At 30.5% G+C, this 24,362-nt stretch overlaps 2 protein-coding genes across 4 annotated transcripts; both read left to right on the top strand.

The window, feature by feature from the left end:
• Positions 1-4,864: 4,864 nt before the first annotated feature.
• Positions 4,865-7,828, top strand: LOC124837586 (putative glycosyltransferase At5g20260). Of its 3 annotated transcripts, none has more exons than XM_047312998.2 (4): positions 4,865-5,346; positions 5,490-5,656; positions 6,524-6,875; positions 6,979-7,828. In XM_047312998.2, the coding sequence occupies exons 1-4, from the start codon at positions 5,104-5,106 to the stop codon at positions 7,654-7,656; spliced, it is 1,440 nt and encodes a 479-aa protein (XP_047168954.1). In that variant the 5' UTR covers positions 4,865-5,103; the 3' UTR covers positions 7,657-7,828. The 3 variants fall into 3 exon arrangements, with proteins under 3 accessions (XP_047168954.1, XP_087971660.1, XP_047168953.1); XM_088115534.1 differs by having other exon boundaries at positions 4,866-5,346; positions 5,493-5,656; positions 6,521-6,875; XM_047312997.2 differs by having other exon boundaries at positions 4,868-5,346; positions 6,521-6,875.
• Positions 7,829-12,282: 4,454 nt separating this feature from the next.
• On the top strand, positions 12,283-23,194 carry MAK10 (MAK10 homolog). The gene is made up of 16 exons (XM_047312984.2): positions 12,283-12,606; positions 12,838-12,905; positions 13,123-13,278; positions 13,744-13,911; positions 14,357-14,507; positions 15,233-15,312; positions 15,853-16,122; positions 16,198-16,341; positions 17,131-17,265; positions 17,583-17,681; positions 18,797-18,853; positions 19,018-19,222; positions 19,422-19,540; positions 19,824-19,892; positions 22,608-22,706; positions 22,784-23,194. The coding sequence occupies exons 1-16, from the start codon at positions 12,492-12,494 to the stop codon at positions 23,018-23,020; spliced, it is 2,172 nt and encodes a 723-aa protein (XP_047168940.2). The 5' UTR covers positions 12,283-12,491; the 3' UTR covers positions 23,021-23,194.
• The last annotated feature ends 1,168 nt before the right edge of the window (positions 23,195-24,362 follow it).

Below are 24,362 nucleotides of genomic sequence, written 5' to 3'. Positions count from 1 at the left end.
ACCTCATTCCATATCTGCCATAGAAGGCTAAACTTAAATCTTTAAGAATGGATGACAAGTTTGTAATTTAGAAGAAATTCTAATCTAATAAACTTAAATTGAGTTTGTTTAAAATTTTTAATATAAGTCAATTTAAATTATATATATACACACACACACTTTTGGTTAACTTACACTATTTTTTTCACTTGATACATTTTAGCAATGCACGTGTATCGGATTTTAGTAGATAAAAATACCCTTATATAATATAGATTCTAAGTTTTAAAGTAAAAAATATTTGAATAATTTTCATTCTCAAAATTAAAAGAAAAAACAAGAAACCCTCAAACTCCTCTTTTGTTCCTTTCAATCATTTCTCTTTGATCTCTCTCACTCCAACCTTTTCTATGTCATTCTTACTGTAGCTCCAACTAAAAAAATCAGAAACGCTCGTCTAACCTTAATCCATCTTCCTTACTCAGAGCAACTGAAAAATCAATTGAAAATATTTTGTTATTAAAGTAAAAAACAAATGAATGAACAGAGCAAGAACAACAAATTGTGGTGTCGTGGATTGTTGTGTGTGATTGAGAGAATGGAGATGAGAGATAAACAAATTTGATAAGTGAGGAGGGTGGATTAAGGTTAGGCGAGTGTTTCTGGTTTTTTTCCAGTTGAGACTACAAACAGAAAAAAGGTTGAAGTGAGATAGATGAAAAAAAAATGGTTGAAAGGAATGAGGGAGGTCGGTAAGGGTTTGAAGTTTCTTGTTTTTTTAGTTTTGAAAATGAAAATTATTCAAATACCCTTATCCTTAAAACTTATAATCTACATCCAATACACATTACTAAAATATATCAACGAAAAAAAAAAAAACATACGCATGTTAGTAAACTCATATATATATATATATATATATATATATATATATATTTCGAGTTTTATAGTTAATTTAATTTAATTATTTTATAAATTAAAAAATTATATAAATTAATTATTTTAAAAAAATTATAGTTTAATAAATTTTTAATAGAATAAAAAAAGTGGACATTAGTTTATATAAAGTAATTTAATTATTAATAAATGCAAAAGAAAATACTTAGATATAAACATATAGTAATAATTCAAAATATTAATATTGATATTTTTTTTTGTGAATGTTAACTAAATTTTTCACTTCAAGTTTATCAAGATTTTTCAAATGATATTGTGAAGTACGTATCTTCTCAATTGGATGTTGTTTTTACTTTATATTGATTATAATTATTTAGGTTCACATTAATTGAGATTATTTTAACTACCTTGTTGGTTGAGACATTTAGCAAGTTAAAAGTTTGCTTACTGGTACTAGAAAAAATATAACAAAATATTGATAATGAAAATAATTGATGTTGAGGATTAAATAATAAATTATTACAAAAATTGATAAAAAAATATTACATAAATAGAGATAATATAGTGGATCAAGTCTTTCAAAATTTGACGGATTGAATTGGAATTTTAAATATCTGAGTCCACTAAACTTTTTAAATTAAATATTAAAATAAAAATTAATTTTAAAAAATAGTTTTTCCATATTTTTAAGTATATAAATATCATATTATTGTATCTTTAATCACTAACAAATAAGTTTTAATTATTAATTGCAATAAAATAATTGAATATGTTAATATAATAATTATGTTAATTTTATTTATTTAATTAAATATAGTAGTTAAACAATTAAAATTATAAAAAATATTTATATAATTAAATACATTTTCGTATTACATATAAACAAATTTAAAATAATTAAAAAAATGATGGATGGATCCACCAACCCATTGTCTCGTCTTTTAATTAGATAAGTTGCCATTTTCAATTTATTTTATACAACGGACTAATATGACTCGTCCTATTTTTTAACCATCTAAAATATAATCTTTCTAAAATTGAGAAAAATCTAATTATTCAAAAAATAGACGAAAAAAATTAAAATTAGTATTCTATACAGAATGACAAACAGTCAAGTCGGAAACATATATTGTTACTCAATTTACAACTACAAATCTATCTGTTATACATTCACTGTTTGTACAAATATTTATTTAAGAATATTCATGAATATTTTTATTATTATTTTTTATATTTATCAGTAATATAATATTTGTATTTAACCTGTGTTTATAAGTAAGTATTAAAATATTTGGTACAGTAAATAATAAATTATACTAGTTACCCATTACAAATTTTATCAACAAATAACGGTATTAATATGAATATTTGTCATCTTAATTATATAAATCAATAACAAAATAATCCTAACATAATTAGTAAATAACAAAATAATCCTAATAATATTAATATGACATCCTATAGCTAACTTTGATTAAGAAATCAGCTACAACCTATATTGTTTATTTAAGAATTGTGATTAATATTATATAGAAAGAACTTAAACGAGTATCAATTAAAGATAATCTTAGTTAATATAAATTTTAAAAAAAAAGTTTTTGCCATAAGTCGAGAAATCCATTCATTAATACTAACATTGGTTGAGAGATAATTCTAAGCTCATGTCAATAATAAAAACATCGGTCAAAAAATAAAAGTATGAAATAAACTTTTATCGCCGTTTTTCAAAAAATAATGCTTCGTTCTTAGTGAAGCTATCGTCTTGATCATAGTTAAATTAATGAGATATTGACTAGAATAGAACAGATTGATGAAAAAATAATATAAAATAAATAAATTTAGAAATTAAAAAAAAAAATCAAATTCTTACCTTTTTTATGTAAAATATAAAATTATATAATTTTAAGTATTCTAATTATTTTTATAAACTTTTAAAATTTAAAATCTTTTATTATTTTTTTTACCAAAATAACATATTTTATCACAAAGCATTTTAAATGCTTTGTAAATTATTTCATTAATTTTTTTTTTATTCAAACAGATTACATTTTCTCATAGTTAAGTTGCCTTTTGAAGTAAACACTAAAACAAACTTATAATATTCTGTGTACATTAGATTTAATATTGTGATATTCTAATGTATTTTTATTTATCATTATTAGTTTTTTTATAAAATGAAATCATTTTCCATCATAAAGTCAAGAAATGAAACAAAATCAATTTACAAATATGTATAATAAAAAGATACAAAGGGGTAGCCATTAGTGCCATTAAATTAAACAAAAATTAAATATCAAAATAAAGATTAACTCTATTTTGAAATAATTTTTAAGTAGTTTTATTTTATTGTTTCAATGGTGTCATTAATATAAAATCATTTTATAAGTTTTAAAAACCATATTGCCTCAAATATAAAATCATAATTTTTAAATCAATCCTAAACAAAGTAAAAAAAATCATGGTTTGTGTTTAGAATCGATGTAATAGCATTTTCCAATTATGAAAATCCTCCTACCTAAAGCTCAATCCATAGCACAAAATCCAGATTTAAGATTTTGAAGAGGTTGTGGTTTGAAGCTACTTACTGACCTTTACTTTGATCATATGCGTTATTGTTTTATGTGAAAATACAAATTAAAATATGTTAAATAAATCTTACTCTTGATTTTTTACTTAAATTACTAATACTCTATAATTTTTAATTTAGATATATATTTTTATTCAATATTTTTTAAAGTTTTATAAAAAATAATCAGATTTGGTATTTAATTCATTATTATAAAATCAAAACTAATATTCATGATTATTAAAATTTCGTTGTCTTGATTACAACATATTTAAGTAACATTTTTGAGTTTGTTTTTGTAATTTTTATAATAAAACCTTTATAATTTAGAAAACAACAAATATTAATTAATAAAGAAAACTAAGGGTTTTGTCCTAACATAAACATTAAGTAAAAATGACTTAATTTTAAAAAAAATAGTAATTACAATAATGTATGAAACTTTAAAGAAATGTAAGAAAACAAAAGCGAATTATATGCATGAATATAAACTGTAATAAAAAGTAAGTTGCGGAATGATAAATTGTTCTAAATAACTTGCATAATTGTAAATAGTACAAAAATAGCTGATAAAAACGATAAAAATAACTTATATTGAAGAACTGAGCAGAAGTGCGAATAAGAGCAATTGTACGGTGGTAGAGAATACTAATATAAATGGAATATTCTTAACATAATTGAGAAATAAATGGAGAATTAGAGGTAATTCATCAGTTTGTCGTATATGTTACATAAGTATATAGTGTGTGTGAAATATGATCTTTACCGATCCTAACTTATAAATGATGCATTTATTCTTGTATTACATTAATGGTTTCAATTTATTATGTGTAACATGAAAGTTTTGAAACATATTTGATTCTTTTTCTTCTCATGTAGCTTTTTGTCAAGTGTTTTTAACCTTTTTTGTATGATATCAAATGCAGTCTCTTTTATTGATTTCTCATTTTGAGAAATCGATCAACCTATATGTTTGCATTCATTTGAATTTTTTATTTTTTTATGAATAACAATTATCTATTCATTTTTACTGATTTTTTTTTCGTCAAAAAGTAATGTAGAGCTAAATTACGTTCAAGAAAAAGCAGATCTAGATAAGTAAAAACGAATAACTTCAAATTTTAAAAAACAAAACGCAAAAACACAAATTGAAAAAGGGTATTAAACGATTATCACACCGCAACGAAACCGAATCATGGGTTAGAACAATTAATGTTGACAACTGTTTTATTCCTTTCCTTTTACTACCACTCACATGTTTTTCTTTTTCCACAATCAACGTATTTTTACGAGTAATAATGCATATCCTAGAATAATATTAAATCAAATATCATACGGTGGTGATTCCTTAGCCAACGTTTTGTAAAATACACCTAAAATATACCAAAAGATAAAAAAATATACATCCATGGATTTCATTCAGAAAATGTTCCATTAAACTTGACCAACTTTTGTGAACCAAACCACAAGAAGTAAGTGTGTGTGTTGTCTCTAATAGTAGGTCAACTTTTTTTCTTCCACATCACTCTCCTCATGCTGTGTCTCTCCTCCCATCTCTTTTCAGTACCAAATAACGCTCATAGCGTAATCACCGATCGATCATATAAGCAAGAGTGAGATAGAAAAAATCACCAAATCCAGAAACTGACACGACAACCACCATGCCAACGTTCAATTCATGCCTTGTCTTCTCCGTAACGTTGTTCGTCACTCTTATCCTCCTCGCCTTCTTTGCACATCAGCGAAACCACGTAGCTCTGCTTTTACCCGCCATCAACGTCTTACCTTCCGAGGACCATCTCAAAATTCTCGACTCCGCAAAGGAACAACATAGTACTCTTTCATTCACGCCTTCGCAAGATGTGAACGTTACCATTGTCAAAGCAACACCCCTTCTCATTAAAGTGTGTTTTTCTTCTTCTTTTTCTTCTCATGATGGAAAATTTATGTTTTTTTTTATTTTCACATGGTGTGAATATTTTTTTTTTCTTTAATTTTGGTGCCCTTTTTGTTATTACTGAGCTGATCGTGTTTAATATATATGTAGAAGAAAAGGAATTTGAGTAACAACAGTTTAACGAGAATTGAAGAAGACTTGGCTGAAGCAAGAGCAGCTATCCGCAGAGCGATACAAAGGAGAAACTTCACCTCAGAAAAAGAAGAGATTTTTGTTCCCAGAGGAAACATTTACAGAAATGCTTATGCTTTTCATCAGTAAGTAACTTTCACGGTTTAATTAAATTAATTAGCGTTTTCTTTTACTTTTTGAAGATTAAATTTTTTTTTTACGTTTAAGTAGAAGCTAAATGGAAGTTATATTATATATATACACGAGATACGGGTTTTCTTTAATAATTTTTTTTTAAATTGATGACAGATCTACTAAAACTTTATACAAGTTGTCCATCGGTTACTTATTGGTTGTCAATGTTTTTCATACGGTTATCAAGAATAAACGTTTTCTTAACAGTAAACAATAGCGCATAAGATAAGCATTATAACTGATAATCAACTTACCGACAACCAAATGTAATCATAGGTTTAAATTGATATATTACATTTATGTTAATTTAGTGATTTAGTTTTATATTGCCAAAAAAGTTATATATAACACAGTATTTGTCTTTTTATGAGGTTGTTTTGTCTTTCATGGTATCTAACTAAGCATATGGTAACTTAGTAAAAGAAAATATAATAATGAATAAGAGACAGATCTTCCCATCCGCTAATTAGAGAATTTGATTAGGAAAATAAGGAAGTAACGAAATATCTTCAACTTTACTTCCTTATTTTTTAGTCTATTTACACTGATGGAATCGTTTCATTGAGTAACAATATCTACGATTGTAAAGATAAACAAATTAAAAAAGTTACCCTTTCTGAGAAAATAATGTACTGTAGAGAGAAAACAAAATAAAGAATTTCAACTCATAAGAATATTGACTTAAAAAGATTCTCTGATTCAATTTCGTAACCCAAAACACACTTCATTCATGTTTTCATCACGCGCTGTTTGTCCTTTCAAACTGAATAACAAGTCAAAATTGTCCCGTTTTATCGTTCCTTATTTTGGTGCAGAAGTCATATAGAGATGTTGAAGAGATTCAAAGTGTGGACCTACAGAGAAGGCGAGACACCCTTGGTCCATATGGGGCCCATGAGTTCGATTTACGGCATCGAGGGACACGTAATAGCTGAAATGGACAACATAACGGGCCCATTCTCGGCCCGCCATCCAGACGAAGCCCACGTGTTCATGCTACCCATAAGTGTGGCCCAAATCGTAAGGTATTTGTACAACCCTCTCACCACGTACTCTCGAGACGAACTGATGCGGGTCACCATTGATTACGCCAACATCATAGCCACCAGGTACCCATACTGGAACAGAAGCACTGGTGCAGATCATTTCTTAGCTTCTTGTCATGACTGGGTAACAATTTACACGACATAAACAATTAGATTGTAAGTTTAATCGGTTTGTTTAGATTAATGATGTTAGATGCAAGGGTTACATGTGTTTTTGTTGGTTGCAGGCTCCGGATATTTCACGAGAGAAATCTGGGCAAGAGCTTTTCAAGAACTTGATAAGAGTGTTATGCAATGCCAACACTTCTGAAGGATTCAAGCCGGAGAAAGATGTGTCGATGCCTGAAATGAACTTACAAGGTTATAAGTTGAGTTCGCCGATTCCTGGTCATGATCCTAGTAATCGTTCTGTACTTGCTTTCTTCGCTGGAGGGGCTCATGGTAGGATTAGAGAGATATTACTTGAACATTGGAAAGACAAAGATGAAGAGGTTCAAGTGCATGAGTATCTTCCTGAAGGCATCGATTATCATGGTTTAATGGGACAGAGCAGGTTTTGCCTGTGCCCTAGTGGATATGAAGTGGCGAGTCCTCGAATTGTGGAGTCTATCAATGCAGGATGTGTTCCTGTAATTGTTTCAGATTACTATCAACTTCCGTTTAGTGATGTTCTTGATTGGAGTAAGTTTTCGTTGCATATTCCATCGAAAAGGATAACTGAAATCAAGACAATACTGAAAAGTGTTCCTCGTACTAAGTACTTGAAATTACAGAATAGAGTGATGAAAGTTCAGAGACATTTTGTGCTGAATCGACCGGCTAAGTCGTTTGATGTGTTTCATATGATTCTTCATTCAATATGGCTCAGGCGACTAAACATCAGACTATACCCCATTGATATTTGACACTTCACCACTTTATAAAGATTAATAAAATGTGCATTGTGTAAACCATAGAGTAGATAGATCTTGGAGTAAATTTAACATAGACAAAACATCAAACTTTTTATCATGTTGTCTTTGTAATCCTTAAACTGTTGCGATTCTTATCATATTGTTTTGGGTTTCTTTTCTAGAAGTATCTCTTGTCCTGATGTTACAGTGTTATATACGTATACGTAAGAACGACTACCATCAATCTTGCGGATAAGTTGAATTGTGAAATTAAACAATTCACTTGAAATGATAATTTATTCAGTAATTTGATGGGAGGAAACTAGGTATATTTCAACATAAAAACTTTAAAAAAGTATAAATTTGTAAGTTTTTGTCATTTGTTTTCTCACTCAACGTATATTTATTTATTACATATATATTATAAAACTTCAATTTTGATATCATTTTTATGTTAAGATTATTATTTTTTTTCTATAATCATTGTTATTGTTATTATTATTGGGTTTATTATTCTTACTGATTAAAAATTTAGGTTAATTATTCTTATTATCATCATTATCTTCTCATGATGAAAATAATAAATAGTCTTTTACAATAGTAATGGGTAATAACAATAATAATTATGAGTTAAAAATGTTTATGATAAACTTTTAATGTTAATAATATATTATTTTATTGTAATCTAAAAAATATTATTTTTTGTTCTCTTTTGTAATCATTATTTAATTTTATATGTGAATCTTTCATTCCTTCCACCTCTTTTCATTAATGTATTTATTTATGTATATTTTTCCCATTCATGTTAGGTGTGTTACTCTCTTAGAGTATAAATAATAATTTAAAAATTCACAAATACAAATTGTTTTTTCATACATGTATTATGGTTGGTTTTTTAAGTGATGAATTTTTAGTATAAATTATAAAACTTGTTTACTTTTTTGCAATAATTATTTGAGAATCAGATCAAGTGCATTTTTTTAAAAATTGGTTATAATAGTATAAAAGTGTATAAAAATATAGCATAAAAATCATAAAAAGGTATATTTAAAAAAATGGTTAGTGGCCTTAAAAATGTACAAAGTGAATCAAAACGTATACCCCTATGAAACTATTAGCAAATATTTTTATTAATTAAAATAATTGTAATTTTTACTATAAACTATACTTCATAAAACTTGGAAAGAAAAAAAAATCAGGATATAATTTTTTTTCATAAAATTAGTGGAAACAAACTGTTTTTGAAGAAAACTTAATATAAGAAAATCGTCATAAAACTAGTGCCCAAAAAAATAGTTTTTCTAATCAAAGTATGACTTAAATATTTCCTCTAAATTAGCCAGATGGGTTGACAAACATTATAATTTATTAATTTACTTTTTTTTCCGTTGTAAAAATAGAAATCTATATTTTTTTTTATTATTGAGATAATAAAATAACATGTGGATTACATGTTTAATCTCTCTATAATAATTGGAGCATTATGATCTGATGTGAAAAGCAAGTTGGCACATTTTCATGAATGTTTCGAAGAATGATTATGGCAATACACATTACTGATGAAATATGGTTGTAATTTATAATTAACACTAATTTTAACACAAAATCTTAGGATACTGTATTTATAGTATTTATAAAGTTTTTTTACTTTTTCATATATACTTAATACTGGATCTAAACCTTGAATTCCTAACACATTTATTTATTTATGAAAACATCGTTACATTTACCAAGATATGAGTGTTTCTACTGACTCATGCATGGAAATATTGTCGGGATTAATGTAGTGAAAGCATTTAGAGCGCGACCGCTTCTTCCTGCACCCAAAATTTTCTTCCTACACCCCCTAAATTATAAAATTCTGACGTTATCCTTCATTAAAAATATATTAAAATCCCTAATTTGTGATGTGCGGTTCTTTCTTCTTCGTCAGTAGCTCCTATCCATTTTTTTTCCTTCGGTTTCTCCATTTTCCTAGGGGCTGTTTCACCATCATTTCCAATCCTGCACAAATTTTTTTATTAATATTTCAAAATTCAACAAAAGAATTTTTACTTTTTATCATACTTTAAAATTTGATAAAAAAATTTAAAGACTTTCTCCAATTTCAAAATTCAATAAAAAAATCTTTTATCAAATTTTAAAATTTGATAAAACACAAAAAATAAAATGTATAATTTTTTAAATTGCAGATGACAATTTTAGAATTTAAAAAAATAATAATATTACAATGCTTATTTGAAGAGGCATAAACTACTATTTAGAGTTTTTAGTATCGAAAATCAAATTGAATGTGAAATTCCGCTACCATTATTCGTGTGAACTCCTATGTCCATGAAGGATATGGCCAGCCGATGTGGCTAAGCGAAGAGCTTAAAGAAAGTATCATAAAATCAATTAATCCCTTCTTTTTCTTACTAAAGTAGCATAAATCCAAAAAAGAAAACTACCATTTGCGTGCTATTGAACTAATGAACCTTGACCTTTGTCTTTCTTTGTGGCGTGTTGGGGAGAAGAAGCATAGGGTAGAAGAAGCTGGTGTGGGTTTTTGGATAGAAATTCCAAACCATCCAAATCAAACAAATTTAATATATCAAAACCCTCAATCTGAGATATTCATTTTAAATGCATTCAGAAATACATTCAGAAATATATTAAAAACCAAATTATGAATTTGAGTGTTTTGAAAATAATTTTTGTCAACTAAAATTTGATATATTTTAAAGGAGTTTCTTAATTTACATTTTTTTTTTCAGTTGGTATATTTTAACAATGTGTACCAAGATTTTGTAGATAAAAATACCCTCATATATTATGGATTCTAAGTTTTAAGATTAAGGATATTTGAATAATTTTTATTTTTAAATAAAACAAGAAACCCCAAACTCTCAAACTCTTACATTCATCATTCCTTTCAACCCTTTCTCTTTGATCTTTCTCACTCCAACATTATCTCTTTTGTCCCTACACTAGCCCAACTGGAAAAATAAAAAACACCCACCTAACGTGTTTCTCTCTACAGTCATTTAGTTTCTTAATACCAATTTTGATTAAATCATAGAATAAAAGGAGTAGAAGTTAAACTATGAGGGTAACAAATTTATTACCATTAAAATCCAATTTGAAATTTAATGCATTTTGTTTTTCTTAATTTCACTTTTACACAATATCGTGTTTGTATTGTCCAAACAAGTTCGAGATGTGAACGGTTTAAAATAAACTTACATGTGAAAAGTATGTTTCGAAATATTGTTTTCAGCGAAAAATATGTTTTTAGAATGATTTTTAAGAGTTGACTTCATAAATTCATTTTTTGGACAACAATAACTTACCCCTTAACGATTTTTTTTTTCTAACATCAACATCATTAATTATTATTTTGTTATTAAAGTAAAAAACAAATGAACGAACAGAGCTTGGTGTCGCGGATGATTGTGTGTGTGTGGGTGAGAGAGAGTATGAAGATGAAAAAGAAACAAATTAGATAAGTGAGGAATGTGGATTAAGGTTAGGTGAGTGTTTATGATTTTTTTTTTAGTTAAGGCTATAATAGGAATGACAGAGAAAAGGTTGAAGTGAGAGAGAAGAAAGATAAAAGGTTGAAATGAATGAGGAATGTCGTAAGAGTTTGGGGTTTCTTATTTTTTTTAGTTTGGGGTTTCTTATTTTTAGGAGATGAAAATTAGCCCATGAAAAAATTATATTTTGAAGAGTTTACTTGAGAAATTTATTTTCTGGACAATAACTTACGATTTTCTTTTCTTTTTCGGATAACTTAAGAGTCAAAATATAAAATATCTCCAAAGATAAACTACTAATTCTAAAATTTAAAAACGAAATTTAATAACGATGAAAAAGATATAACACAACCCTCAAATCAAAAATCAACATCAACATTATTAGTTATTTTGTTATTAAAGTGAAAAACAAATAAACGAACAGAACAAGAGCAACAAATTGTGGTGTCACGGATTACTGTGCAAGAAAGAGTATGGAGATGAGAGAGAAACAAATTAGATAAGTGAGGAATGTGAATTAAGGTTAAGCAAGTGTTTTTAATCTTTTCAGTTTGGGCTACAGATGATAGAGAAAATGTTGGATTGAGAGAGAAGAATGAAAAATGGTGCAGAGGAATGAAAAATGTGAATAAATGTTTGAGAGTTTCTTGTTTTTTTTAGTTTTGAGAATGAAAATTATTCAAACACCCTTAATCTTAAACTTAGAATCTATAATATATAAAGATATTTTTGTGTACTAAAACCCGATACACATTGTTAAAATGTATGAACGCATATTTTAAAAGTTTATATAAATTAACAAACCCACATATATATATATATATATATATATATATATATATATATATATATATATATATATATATATATATATATATATATATATATATATATATATATATATATACACACACACACATTTAACTTTAAAATAGATAGAGTTCTGTGCATTTTCAAACTACACGTATTTAAGCATATTTTCAGCAAAGTTAAATATGATTTTTTGAGTGAGTAGATGATTTTTATCAAATGAAAATGAGCCCATGAAAAAAAAATAAAAAAATAAAAAAGAGAATAGGAAGGAGGCGAAGAAAATGCAAAGACCTTGATTGATTGGATCCATTTTTGATCCCATACCCTAAACTAAACCCTCCCTCACCCCTTCACCCTTCACTCGTGTATAGCTTTTCCAAAACTCAACCAAACAAACTTCTCCACTTCACGCCACGCTCAGAGAAAAAAAGTGTTCTTTCAGTTTTCCACAAACCAAAACACTTCTCACTCCTTTCACAATCTCAACAACTCCTTCAAGCCCAGGTTTAAGAACACATGGCCGAGGATCGCGCGTCTGAACCACCCTCTATTCCTCCACGCGCCTCCATTCCCTCCGGCGACAACTCCGTTTGGGCCGATGTGTCCCCTCTCCTCCACGCCGCGTGCCAAGGTCACTTTTCGAACTCAATTTCTCAACATGCTCCTCCCTCCCTCTTCTTTTTTCCCTAAAACCTCATCGCCTCTTACATAACCACTCTCTCTAATTTAAATTCATTACAGTAAATGCTAGTGTGAAACTTGTTTTGTTCGCTTAGCAAATTAAATTAACAGCACCGATTGCTGTACTATGGTGTGTTTGGCAAAGTGGTTTTTGAACTAACTTTCCTTGTTCCATTGGCAGATCTTCAAGAGGGAGAGCTTATTCATGGAGACAACTTCAATCTTTTTGCTGCCATGTCCGCATTGGAGGTTTTCTTTTTTTGTTTGGTTTAAGCTGCATTTTTTCGAGAAACAGAATCATATTTAATTTTCTTATGCATAATTAGTTTTGATATAGGGTTTCGAGATTCCCTTGGTTATTTATTGCTGCGTGAGAAATGTCTGGAGGTTTGTTGTGCAGAGGAGCTGTTTTCTGTATTGTGTATCATTGGCTTGTACAGATTGCTTATTTATTGAATTTTTTCAGATAATGGACCCGAAGATGGATTCTGGTATTGCTTGTACATACTATTCTCTCGATGAAGCCATTGAGAATGGCGTTGCTCCTGTTCCTGTTAGTGCTGATAAAACTACCGACGTTCAATGCGTGATTGACATCATAGATCATCTACTAGCTTGTGAGGTATCCATACCATGTTGCCAGTTGCCACTGCTTTAGATATGGTTGGTTGTATGGTGGAATCATAATTTTCTTTTGTAGAATTATTTTCCAAATAGCAGAAAATGTCTTTCTCAAAAGTCAAAATACATACAGAAACATCAACATATGCATGTTAATTTTTTCGTGAGGTTGACAATGTACAACCTTGATTAGGCGCTTTGTAGTCTTTATTTATTTATGTACTGTAATTGATTTTCCTATTTAATTCTGCCTACATCCAAATGTTGTTTGTTTCTTAAACTTGCTTTGGCCCCTCTACAATAATTGTACGACATTTTTCCCAAATGCATAAATTTTAGTAATAGTATATTAGAATCTCTTTGAACTGCTGTAACATCTGTTTGTGTTCAATATCTTTGTCTGTTCTACACAATTCTTCAGTATGCATTTTCCTTCTTTTATGTTAGTTGTCATTTGAAATTGCAGGCGACATGGCACAAGGGTCATTCCTTGGCACAAACTGTCTATTCTTGCCTCTATCTCCTACGACCTGAGAGGACATTGCCGCATGCCCTGCTGCACTCTTACTGTAAAGTCATCAGTGCAACCTGCAAAGCAATCCTTTCAGTCGTCTCTGAAGCTCGAACACATGAAGTAAAGTATTCCAACAACACTTATTTTCAACTCCGTTATCTATTTAAAATTCTTAATTTCTCTGTTGGTCAAATAAATAAAGTTTTTTTCTTCTTCTTTTGGAAGATTGTGATTATATGTCTCGTCTAGTTGGCACTCATTAAATTACTTTAGGATGAAAAGCAGGGGATAGAATGTTAGGATTTACAATTCTCTATGTTCAATATTTATTTATTTGAGTGGATCACCCTTTATAGATTAAACTTTGTGATGATTATGTCACTTGAACACATCGTCATAATTGTTTGTTTCTGTAGCACACGCTTTACATATATCCTATATGTACTTTTTTAAGCTTTACATTTCTATGAGCATACGACCATAAATTATTTGTCCTTCTATTTTTAAGGTTTATTCTTGCAGAGCATATTTTTCTATTAAAATTTGTCATATTTATTCATTTCAGGAAGAGGATCTATTTACCATGGCATATGGCCTACCCTTGAGTGGAGATGGAGATGAAAAGTGTTTATCATTGCTAAATGCTGTCGAAGAAACGATATCTCGCCAATTGCGTTCTTGTAAGGCTTCATCATCAAAGAGAAGAGTATCAGAAGGTAATTGCTTGTTTTCAGATGTACTGTTACTGGTGTGTTCAGAGGTTATGTTTCTAACCTTCTTACTGTAACCCCCTAGCATATCTTATGCTATGCTCCTTCATATATTATAATATTATATTTGATTTACAGTATAATAATATATTTGACATATAGTATAACAATATATTTTCAAAGAAAAAAAGAGAAGGTAAGTGTTTTTGAAACTTAAAAGGTTATATTTTGTTTTGTTGGTGAGGTCTCATAAATTTTTTGTAAGTTTCTGGTAGTTTTGCCGAAGGGATTGAGGGTGCCAATTAGTACTGATGTTGTAGAGGAAAAACCTGAATCTCAAAATTAATAGCCCTTGAAGATTGTCACTATTCTTATTTTTAAAACGTTGTATGTACCTCTTTGCTTTATGCCAGCCATCCTTGAATTCTATGTAGTGTGATGGAGATATGAGTGCCGATTGAAATGTTTGATCATTTTTTTGATATTTCTCTTTGAAAATTGTTTTGCTATGTGTTCAATGGTGAAATCAGTGAACAAAGATATATCTAAGTTTGGAGTTCGATGACACAGGAAATTATGGTTCCCATTTATTGCTCATAATGTCCAAAATGCTAGTACAGTCTCTAAGTTTCATAATGCCAAAACCAGTCATTCTGACTTTTCCCCCAATCAAAGAAAGGAGTACAACATATACTTATACCTTTTAATTTAGTTGATCTATTTGGTTGCAGATATTGAGCAACTTCAAAATAATCCTGATCTGGAAGAAGGCTACTGCAAAGCGCTGTTGTGTCGATTACGTTTTCGTAAGGTTTTATCCTATGTTTATTCTCTTCTAAGTTATGCAAATAATGCAGAATTACAGCTGTACACAATTTATTAGATTGACATACGTTGTTGTGTCGATTAGTAAATAAGCACTTTTTGTTATATATTTAATCAATTTACACATGTTGAAGATAAGATGATAGGTACTGTAAAATTATCATGCACCCCTTTTTTTGAACTTCCCCTGATTAGCATAGTTTTAGTATATAAAAGAAGTTAATGATGTCCCTACTCCTTATGCCCATATCCTCTATGCTTGGAACCTTTTGTATTCCATACATATCACTGTTCTGGTCACAGTGGTTACTTGGAGGTTCAAATGTATGACCTTTAAACCACGCAAGCCTCCTTGCAACTACCCTAATCCTAGTGGCTTTCCTTGATGATACTTTTATTTGTTGTTTATCTAGTGCATTTCTGCTTCCATCTTGTGATAACTTAGCTGACATTTCAATTTCAACTCTTTCTTATCAATCAAACACATTCTCTTTGACTGAAATTTTATGACATGATTTTCTTTCAGCATTTTTACCATCTTTTGATGTCTATGAAACGACCCCAAGGACGAGGTTTGGAGCTGGCAAGGAAACACATAGCATCATGCATTTCAGAGATTGACTACATAAAAAAATCTTCAGATTTTCTTAGAGTTAATGCTCATGGAATGTCTAAGCAAAACTTAGAGAATACAACTGCATCAGGTTGTCAACCAATTGGCTTTGATGCTAGTTTAAACAGTAGATTATCTGCCCCAACACCACCAAGGTCAATCAAAATTCTTTGTTGGGAAAAGGCAAGTGTTTACACGGCTGCTTTTAATATATGAAACTTAATTCAATTGTTTATATTTCCAGTTTATCTTTTCCAGGCCCTTGAATATTTCATGAAACTCCTTCAAGACCTAGATGCTATATGTTCCTACACATTGGTCCCATCATTGGAAGCTGCTTTACTTTTTGTGGTTAAATTCCAGAAATCTAAGCCTGATTTGGTTGCTAGAGCCCATCTTCAGGTGGATATGCAAATGTTCCTTGATTCTCCTTGATTTGATGAGGATTTTATTGTCTTGTTATGGATACTTCAATGAATCTTCTATGCATGTAGTTAAATTAAATATTTTTCAATCAGAATTTTTCCTTTTCACATGCTTCCTCTTAGGAGTCAACCAGGAAGAGCAATATATATTGTCTTATATGAACATTAGAACTTTTTCCTAGCACCTTATTGAAAATGTAAATTTGTTTTCTACCTTTTGTGTTGAGGAATCAGACTCTTGGAAGGCTGCCTGCTATAGACCATGTTGGTCTGATCTTTCTCTGAACCTTGAATATAGTGGAAGCTTTGTAGCTTAGGGTTTCCCTTTGTTTATATGTGATGGAGTTGGCTGATAAACGTGTAGTAATTTTAGCCTGATGATATGACACTGTTAATGAGTATTATAATATTTTATCTCAGTTTTTACCGTGTTGAACTGAATATTAGGGAGTTATATCACTATAAAGCTCACATCTATTGTCAAAATATTTAAGGAGCTGTTATCCAGGGCGAAGCACAAAACCTGATTTGTTGTAACACTTATACTTTTGGAAGAACCTGTTATGGGATGGTTGAGACGTACAAAGTAGTGCTTATGACATCTTCGTGCTTCTTATTGGAATGCTGATGCATGTCTTTGTGCTATTGGTTCATTGTGTCACTCCATCCTTACCTGTAAAGGCATGCGAGATAGCATGGTTGTAGAATTTTAGTTACTATTGTTTGTTCTTTGTTCTCCAACCTCACCATTAAAACTTGTTATCAGCTTCTGCTGGTCCAGGACGGGAAACTCTATGGTCGAGATCCTATTTTTTCTATGATCACTAGAGCTGCTGGATTACCTGAAGTTGCAGAGATGCATGACATTCAGAAAAATGAATTTATGGTGCAACTAGGACAGGTAATTCAATTAAGGCCGTTGATATGGCATACTATTAATGATCTAACATAACATAACACCTTTTACTCTTTTGTATTTGTTGAACTCGTATAGACATGAATACTTTTGATGATGATCATCATCTTTTTACTTGGAGTTAAAAAGGTTCAATTGCTGCCTTCTGTTTAATTTTGTTAGTTTTTATAATCAACCTAGATTATTTTACTCTAGGACAGTATTATTCCTGTATAAATTCTTTTCCTCCAAAGAAATGGTCGCACGACACATCATTTGTTGAATTAGACATTGTATAATCTCTACAAATTTTATGCATGCAGTTGGTGATAAATTTACTCAAAATTCTTTGTACAAATGCTGCATGGCAAAGGCGCAAGCTAGGGAAAATGTTACAAGACTGGCGCGTCACCTATGTACAGGTTTGTCCTTTGCTTGTTTTTCAGAGTATAGAACTAACTAACCTTACCCTTTCTCTTTACTATGCTGAAAAATCTGCTTGAATATGTATATTATGCCTCTAAATTTTAGGAGTTGAATTTTCTTCTTTCTAGTGTACCATGTACTTATTACAAGAAACTGAAATGAATAGGGTACAAAAAGGAAAATACAAGAAGTCGCACTCCAAATTTTGCTGCATTCAGTTTCCATTAACATGCTCTATTTTCATTAAGAATTTGAGTTAAATCTTACGAAGATTTTCCTTGGTGCTTCATAATTCTTCTCTGGTACAAGCGACTGACATACAATTTTGAGATTTTTCTTTTAACTGCCATTATGTTACTCTGAAACATTTTTTTTGGGGGATCGGAATTTTTTAATTTTTTAAGATAATAGTAGTCGTTTTTCTTATTTGACAGCAAAAATACCCCCATCCTCCTATAAAAGAATGTATAAAATGCAAAAGGAATACAATTCAAATTTGGTGTGGGGGAGGAAATTAAATGGTCAAGATATCCCAGTAGTTGGTATGGGATTCAACTTCTATGGTTTATGTAATTACTTATTATATTTTATGACACCCCATCCTCTGAAAAACACCAGAGAAGTACAAAATGCAAAAATAATACAATAGAAATTTGGTACAGGGGAAGATACTAAATAAATGTTGAAGATATCCCAGCATTCGGTGTAGGATTCAACTTATATTGTTGATGTAAATACATATATTTTATGACACCCCCATCCTCTAAAAAACTTTAATTAAAGTAGATAATGAAAACGAATATAATATAAATTTGGTGCAGGGGAAGAGATTAAAGGCTCTAAGATATCCCGGCATTTGGTGTATGATTCAGATTCTATGGTTAATGCAAATATTTATATTTTATGATGCCCTCATAAAAATCTCCAAAGAAGTTGAAAATGCAAAAGAATAACATTGAAAGTTGGTATAGGGTAAGTGATTAAATGCTCTAAGATATCCCCGCATGTGGTGTAGGATTCAGCTTCTATGGTTAATGCAAATATTTATATTTTATGACTGCTGGAAGTTCATTTTAAGCTAATCTTGATTTAATCTTGCATTACTTTGAAGCTGGAGATGGCTTTTAAAGGAGAGTTTGAAGAAGCCTCAAAAACTTCAAACAATAAGGTCTGTTGCTTGTTGGTTTACCATTTACTTGCATGGATGTGAATATTATTGTGGCGTTGCAGCGCACATACTTCTTAATGGGACTTTATTGATTGAGTTTCTATTAGCTGTTTTCAATAGCTACAATTCATCTGTTAATTTTTAATATTGCTCTGTTCTAACAGAAAGTATGTTTCAAAATATACCAACACATTCTCGCATGGGTAGAAGAGCAAACTTATTGGATAGCTTTTCGGTTTCTGAATTTGGGATTTGAACTGGAACTCTACTCTGTTCATGATTATTGCATGGTATACTGGTATACTTATGTTGTGTTGATAAAGCTTGCGGAGAAGAAACATCTCCGGATGTCAATGAGCAGTGACTCTGGTATGTGACGGTAATTCATCCAGATTTTTTATTATTAAAAGTGATTTATATGTGGGAAAGAGGTAATACAGTGCTTTAAGTTTGCCAACAGTTTAGTGACTCTTACAGTAGTATGATTAAGAGTTTTTCTATTAGTGCATTTGGTTATCAGAAAAAAAAAATAACTGACTTCAATATGTACTTATGTCCTGTTGACCAGCTAAGAAAAAGACAAAGAAAAAAAGGGATTCTTTTAAGGATGGAGAAATGGATTATCAGATCTCTGCTGCTGTTTTGTTTCTTCAAAGCCAAATATATCTATCTGAAGGGCTAAGCATGGTAATTCTGTATATATTTTGTCAATGGCGATGTCTTGCATTATTTCATCTAGGAATGGAGATGCGAGACAGAGACATTAGTGGCTTGAAAATTTCCTCCCAGATCTTTAGGACCCAGAATTTAGTAATCTGCATGTGAAAACTGAGAACCCTGTTTTTCCAAATGGACTAGATCGTATTTTGTTACTTGTATACGATAATTTACTTAAGTAGAGTATTTTTCTTTTCTTATTTGATCCAGTTTAGTGGACTTACATTCTGCAGCAATCAAATTATTTTTCTAGATGTTCGCTGCTTTGAGGAATGAGCACAGAATAGTTCCGCTGCAAAGCCCGTTCAACACAGAACATGAGGTAAGGTTTTCTGTTTCCCATATTCAATTTTCAAGTGTATTAAAATATGACTTGTCTTTGGTGAAACTAAGGGTGTGTTTCGGCGAAAACTAGCGGGTAGCTGATAAGTTACTAGCTCATAAGCTCCTAGCAGATAAGATAACTTACTGGAATAAAAGTGTTTTAGAGCTAACTGAAGTTGATCAATGTAAAATAACATGAAAGGACCCAACTACACAAGTTTTATCATAAATCAAATGCCTTTTTTATAGACAAAGGCTTAAATGCTTCGTTCCCATGTTAAGAGGTGAATTTCGGTTTAGTACCCAGTTTTAAAAGTATAGACATTAGGTTCCAAAGTTGTCAAAATTGTATGAATTGAGTCCCTTCCGTTAAATGGGCAGTAACTCAGTTAACTTCTAGCTCACGTGGCAAATGAATCTGCATTTTTTCTTCTCTCTCCTCTGCCTTTTCTTGAAATGCCCCAACTCTTTTTTTTTATATCTTTATTAAATGCTTTTCCTGAAAACCTACCTCCATTATCAACTTAGAAAACACCTCCATGCTTCTGCCCGCACATAAGCTAATCACCCAACACACACTTCATGGCAATAACAACAACAAAACTAATAAAACTGTGTTGAAATACTTCACGACCACCCTTTAAGACTACTTTTCTGCAAAATACTTCAGGATCACATAGAATAAGGTTGAAACCATCAAATGAATGTTGGCTCCATGTTAGTAAAATATACATTGGCATATTCACAAACACATAAAGTGCAGGTTATTTGCCCCCACTTTGCCCCATTTGACTAGGTATCCAACACAACCAAACCATACAAGGAAAAGCAAATTACAAAATTACAAAGTATTTATTTGACCAGAAACTGAGTATTTTGGTGGATGGAGGTCCTTAGAAGTTTCAACAACTAATAGAGGCTTTGAGATCAATCTTGGTGATGTGTCTGCAATATTGTAAGGCCTACAGGATCCATTCACTGCAGTTGGCAAGCTTGATTCAGGTTCCGACCGAATCTGAGGCTTCAATTAAAATCAGACATTGTCTTTTTTTTTGGTTAAAAACAAAACCCCCCAAAGAGAAGAATTCAAATAAAATCCTGAAAGTGAAATCTTCAAATAAAACAAAGAATACCAGCTTGTTCCTCTCAGCCTCCGCAAAACCCTCACTGATATCCTCCTTCGACGACACCGTTCCTACCTCCACTAGCATGGCACGTGCTGCCGTAATAGGCTTCGACAGTTTCGCTGGCTGCCGTCGCGGAGGCACAGTAGCAGCAGCAACGCCGCGGCGAGAATGGAATCGACAACGATTGCGACAATGGCGCCCATGGAGAGCTTCTTGGACTTCTTACGCGTCGTGGCCGGGGTCGAATTGGAGGAGGGAGACGGTGTCGGAGCCGAGAAAAATGGGTTGCAAGCCTTCAACGACGGGCCACAAAGATCTACGTTTCCTGCGGGCCATTGTGTTCCAAGAAGAGGCCGGTGAGGTGGGTTAAGTTGTTGACGGAGAAAGGGATTTGACCGGTGAAGTTGACGGAGAAGAGATCCAAGCGAGTGAGGCGAGTGAGACTCGAAGGGAACTCGCCGGAGCAATGGTTATTTGGGAGGTAGATGTTACAGAGCAAAGAGAGAGAGAGAAAAAAAAGATATTTAATAAAATACAGAAAAGAGAGAAAAAGTTGGGGGCATTTTACGAGAAGGTAGAGGAGAGAGAAGAAAAAATGCAGATTCCTTTGTCACGTGAGCTGGAAGTTAACTCCGTTACTACGGAAGGGACTCAATTCATACAATTTTGACACAACTTTGGGACCTAATGTCTACACTTTTAAAACCAGATACTAAACAGAAATTCACCTCTTAACATGGGGACAAAGTAAGCATTTAAGCCATAGACAAACATATATTATGAAAATCTTTATGTTTTTTTTTAAAAGACAATTAAATTATTATTAAACGTTTTTATGTCTCTATTTATTTTTTAATTAAAGAAGTATATGCTCTTTTAATTTGAACAAATCATTTTATTTAAACTAGTTGATCTAATGAGTATTAATTAATTTTAATTTATTTTCATATTTATTGTTCAATTTATATTATTGTAAAATTGATTTTTTTTTTTTACAATCTCCATTGTATGTAAGCAAGTATATAGGTAAAAAGAGACTAAAGACAATAAGAAAATATATTAAAATATGGGGGAAGTAATGGAAGAAAATTTAAAAAGTTAGAAATTCCTAAAGCTACTTTAAGCTATCTTATCAAATATCACTGTTTTGGTCAATCTAGTTTATAAGTTAGCTAGCTTATTTGGTCTTATCAAACATACTTTAAAGCTAAGTGTTAAGCTTTTTTGCGTTTAAAAATTGTCAACCTTGTAATGCTTGATTTATTTTTTTCAAAGATATCAATATTTAATATAAATAAATAAGATAACAATAATGGCTACTTTTCAATTAGTTTATTGTTTTCGTAAGTTATTCACTAATGTCAATTTTGACATGTAATCTAGCCTCACTAAATTTCAAATCTTTTCTTTACCAGTGTTGTTTGATTGAGTTTTAAGACTGGTCCTTAATATTAGTCCTATTTTTTGTTTAATCTTTGCCGTGGTTCAGGGTTTGTGAATCAAACCGATCTAAGGGTTTGTTAGTAGTGTGCTTTATGAATCAAACTTTCCATTTGCAACTTAATTCACGTACAAACATTTTCCAGATATTTGTTCAGCAATTCGAGCTTTTACAGAAAGCGTGCGTTCCTGATCACGTCTCATATGCGACGTTCAAAGAGTCCACTATGCATGCTAACTTCGCTGTGAGTATTGGTCTGAAAAAGTATTAGGAGTCTTTGCTCTTAGATACAGTTTTTTCACATATTTGTTTATCCTCCAGACCCTAGCCATATGTGATTACTTCAAGGAAGCTCAGAGGATAGCAAAAGAGGTGAAAAGTAGTTTTGCGAATGACCCTGACACAATGGCTGAGCTGCGCAGAATAGAGCAAGTAGCAGAACGCAACAGCATTGCCTTGAATGTCTGCAGGGCAGGAGCCCTTGACCCAAAGTTGAAGATTTCTTTTGCATTTTGTCACCATCCTTTCTATGCTACTGCTATTGTGAAAAGATCATGATAGTTGATTCATTCAACCAATTTTGAAACATATTTAGATTGTTAGGAGCATGAGTTGTGTCGTTAGCAGTTGTAACACTAATATATTCAAACAATTTTGTGGTTCACATATTAGATTGAAATTGTAATTTTTTTTCATAAAGAAATAAAAAAATATTTATGCTCTTTTTCCTCATGTGGCTGCACAGAGAAAACATTCTTAAATGTGTCTTGACAGGACAGCTTAAGTAATTGAAGGAGACATTTTTTCTTTTTAAGTATATGTCATTGTCCGTTTGGACTTGAAATGAATATAGTGGTTTGCTTAAGAGAAATTAATCTATTTTTTGACTGAGTAATCAGTGTTGATATTGTGTTTATTTGTTTAAATTTTTTTAATTTTGTAGCTTTTAAAAATTATAATTAAGAAAGTACGGGGACAGTAGAATATTTCGAAATTGTATTCGTATAGTATTATTTTTAATTTTAGAATAGTAAGAAAATTATTTTTTAATGACTTTTGTACATTTTAAATCAACATTTTTAATAGAAATTCTGTGGGATTCTTGAAAATATGTTTTTATGTAATTTTAGCCATCACAATTCACATCTAAATAATGTAATTTAAGACTTATTTTAATTTGTTAAAAGTTATATGTTGTTGAAGAAAAAAAATACTAAAATTCTTATGTTGGCTGATTGATACGGCAATTTAGAAGATAGTACACGTAGCTGAAATGAAACCTCTTGCCATTTACCTAAAAAAAATGATGAAGTAGAAAACTATACGTAACCTGAAATTTTATAAAAGACTAAACTTTCATCTTTTGGCGTATCCCAAATAACATGGGTGAATCCTAAGGTTGCAGAAACTTTATTCTAAGTTTTATTCTACCAAATCAAATACAATGATCTTTCAATTTAACAAGATTATGGAGTAAACAACAAACAAAGACAAATGCTACACAAAATATAACATATGAAGAAGGCTTATTTATTTATTTACATAAGATATGAAATATGAAGGTTTGATTAGGAAAGTTGGTTAATTTCATTGTCGGTTGGAGACACATGAACAACCCATTTTAGCTGTACATCTCACCCACTCCCCTCAACCCACATGTAACACTAACACAGACTCTTCCTTCAGATTTTATGAACACAAAAATTATCTTCATTTTATAGGCATTCACTGAATTTTAATCCTTCCATTTGTAAGTAAAATTATTATAAGTTGACTCTATTTTTTATACACTTTCAATAATGAAATTATTTAAATATACTCAGAATTTTTATATGAATAATTTTAGAAAAAACAAAACAAAACTTACTTATAAAATAGTTTATACATAGATTAAAAGTAC

The sequence above is a fragment of the Vigna umbellata genome, chromosome 1 (genome assembly GCF_029865625.1).
Source record: "Vigna umbellata cultivar VRB3 chromosome 1, Vumbellata_1.0, whole genome shotgun sequence".
Taxonomy (NCBI): Eukaryota; Viridiplantae; Streptophyta; class Magnoliopsida; order Fabales; family Fabaceae; genus Vigna; species Vigna umbellata.
This window is presented reverse-complemented; position numbering and strand designations above follow the sequence as displayed.

What these genes read in the sequence shown, in the direction of transcription:
- LOC124837586 (XM_047312997.2), top strand. Translation starts at nt 5,104, where the DNA reads ATGCCAACGTTCAATTCATGCCTTGTCTTCTCCGTAACGTTGTTCGTC. An exon ending in CAACACCCCTTCTCATTAAA is followed by an intron (nt 5,347 to 5,489) that starts GTGTGTTTTTCT and finishes ATATATATGTAG; the next exon opens with AAGAAAAGGAATTTGAGTAA. An exon ending in AATGCTTATGCTTTTCATCA is followed by an intron (nt 5,657 to 6,520) that starts GTAAGTAACTTT and finishes ATTTTGGTGCAG; the next exon opens with AAGTCATATAGAGATGTTGA.
- MAK10 (XM_047312984.2), top strand. Translation starts at nt 12,492, where the DNA reads ATGGCCGAGGATCGCGCGTCTGAACCACCCTCTATTCCTCCACGCGCC. An exon ending in CTGCCATGTCCGCATTGGAG is followed by an intron (nt 12,906 to 13,122) that starts GTTTTCTTTTTT and finishes GAATTTTTTCAG; the next exon opens with ATAATGGACCCGAAGATGGA. An exon ending in CAAAAACTTCAAACAATAAG is followed by an intron (nt 18,854 to 19,017) that starts GTCTGTTGCTTG and finishes CTGTTCTAACAG; the next exon opens with AAAGTATGTTTCAAAATATA.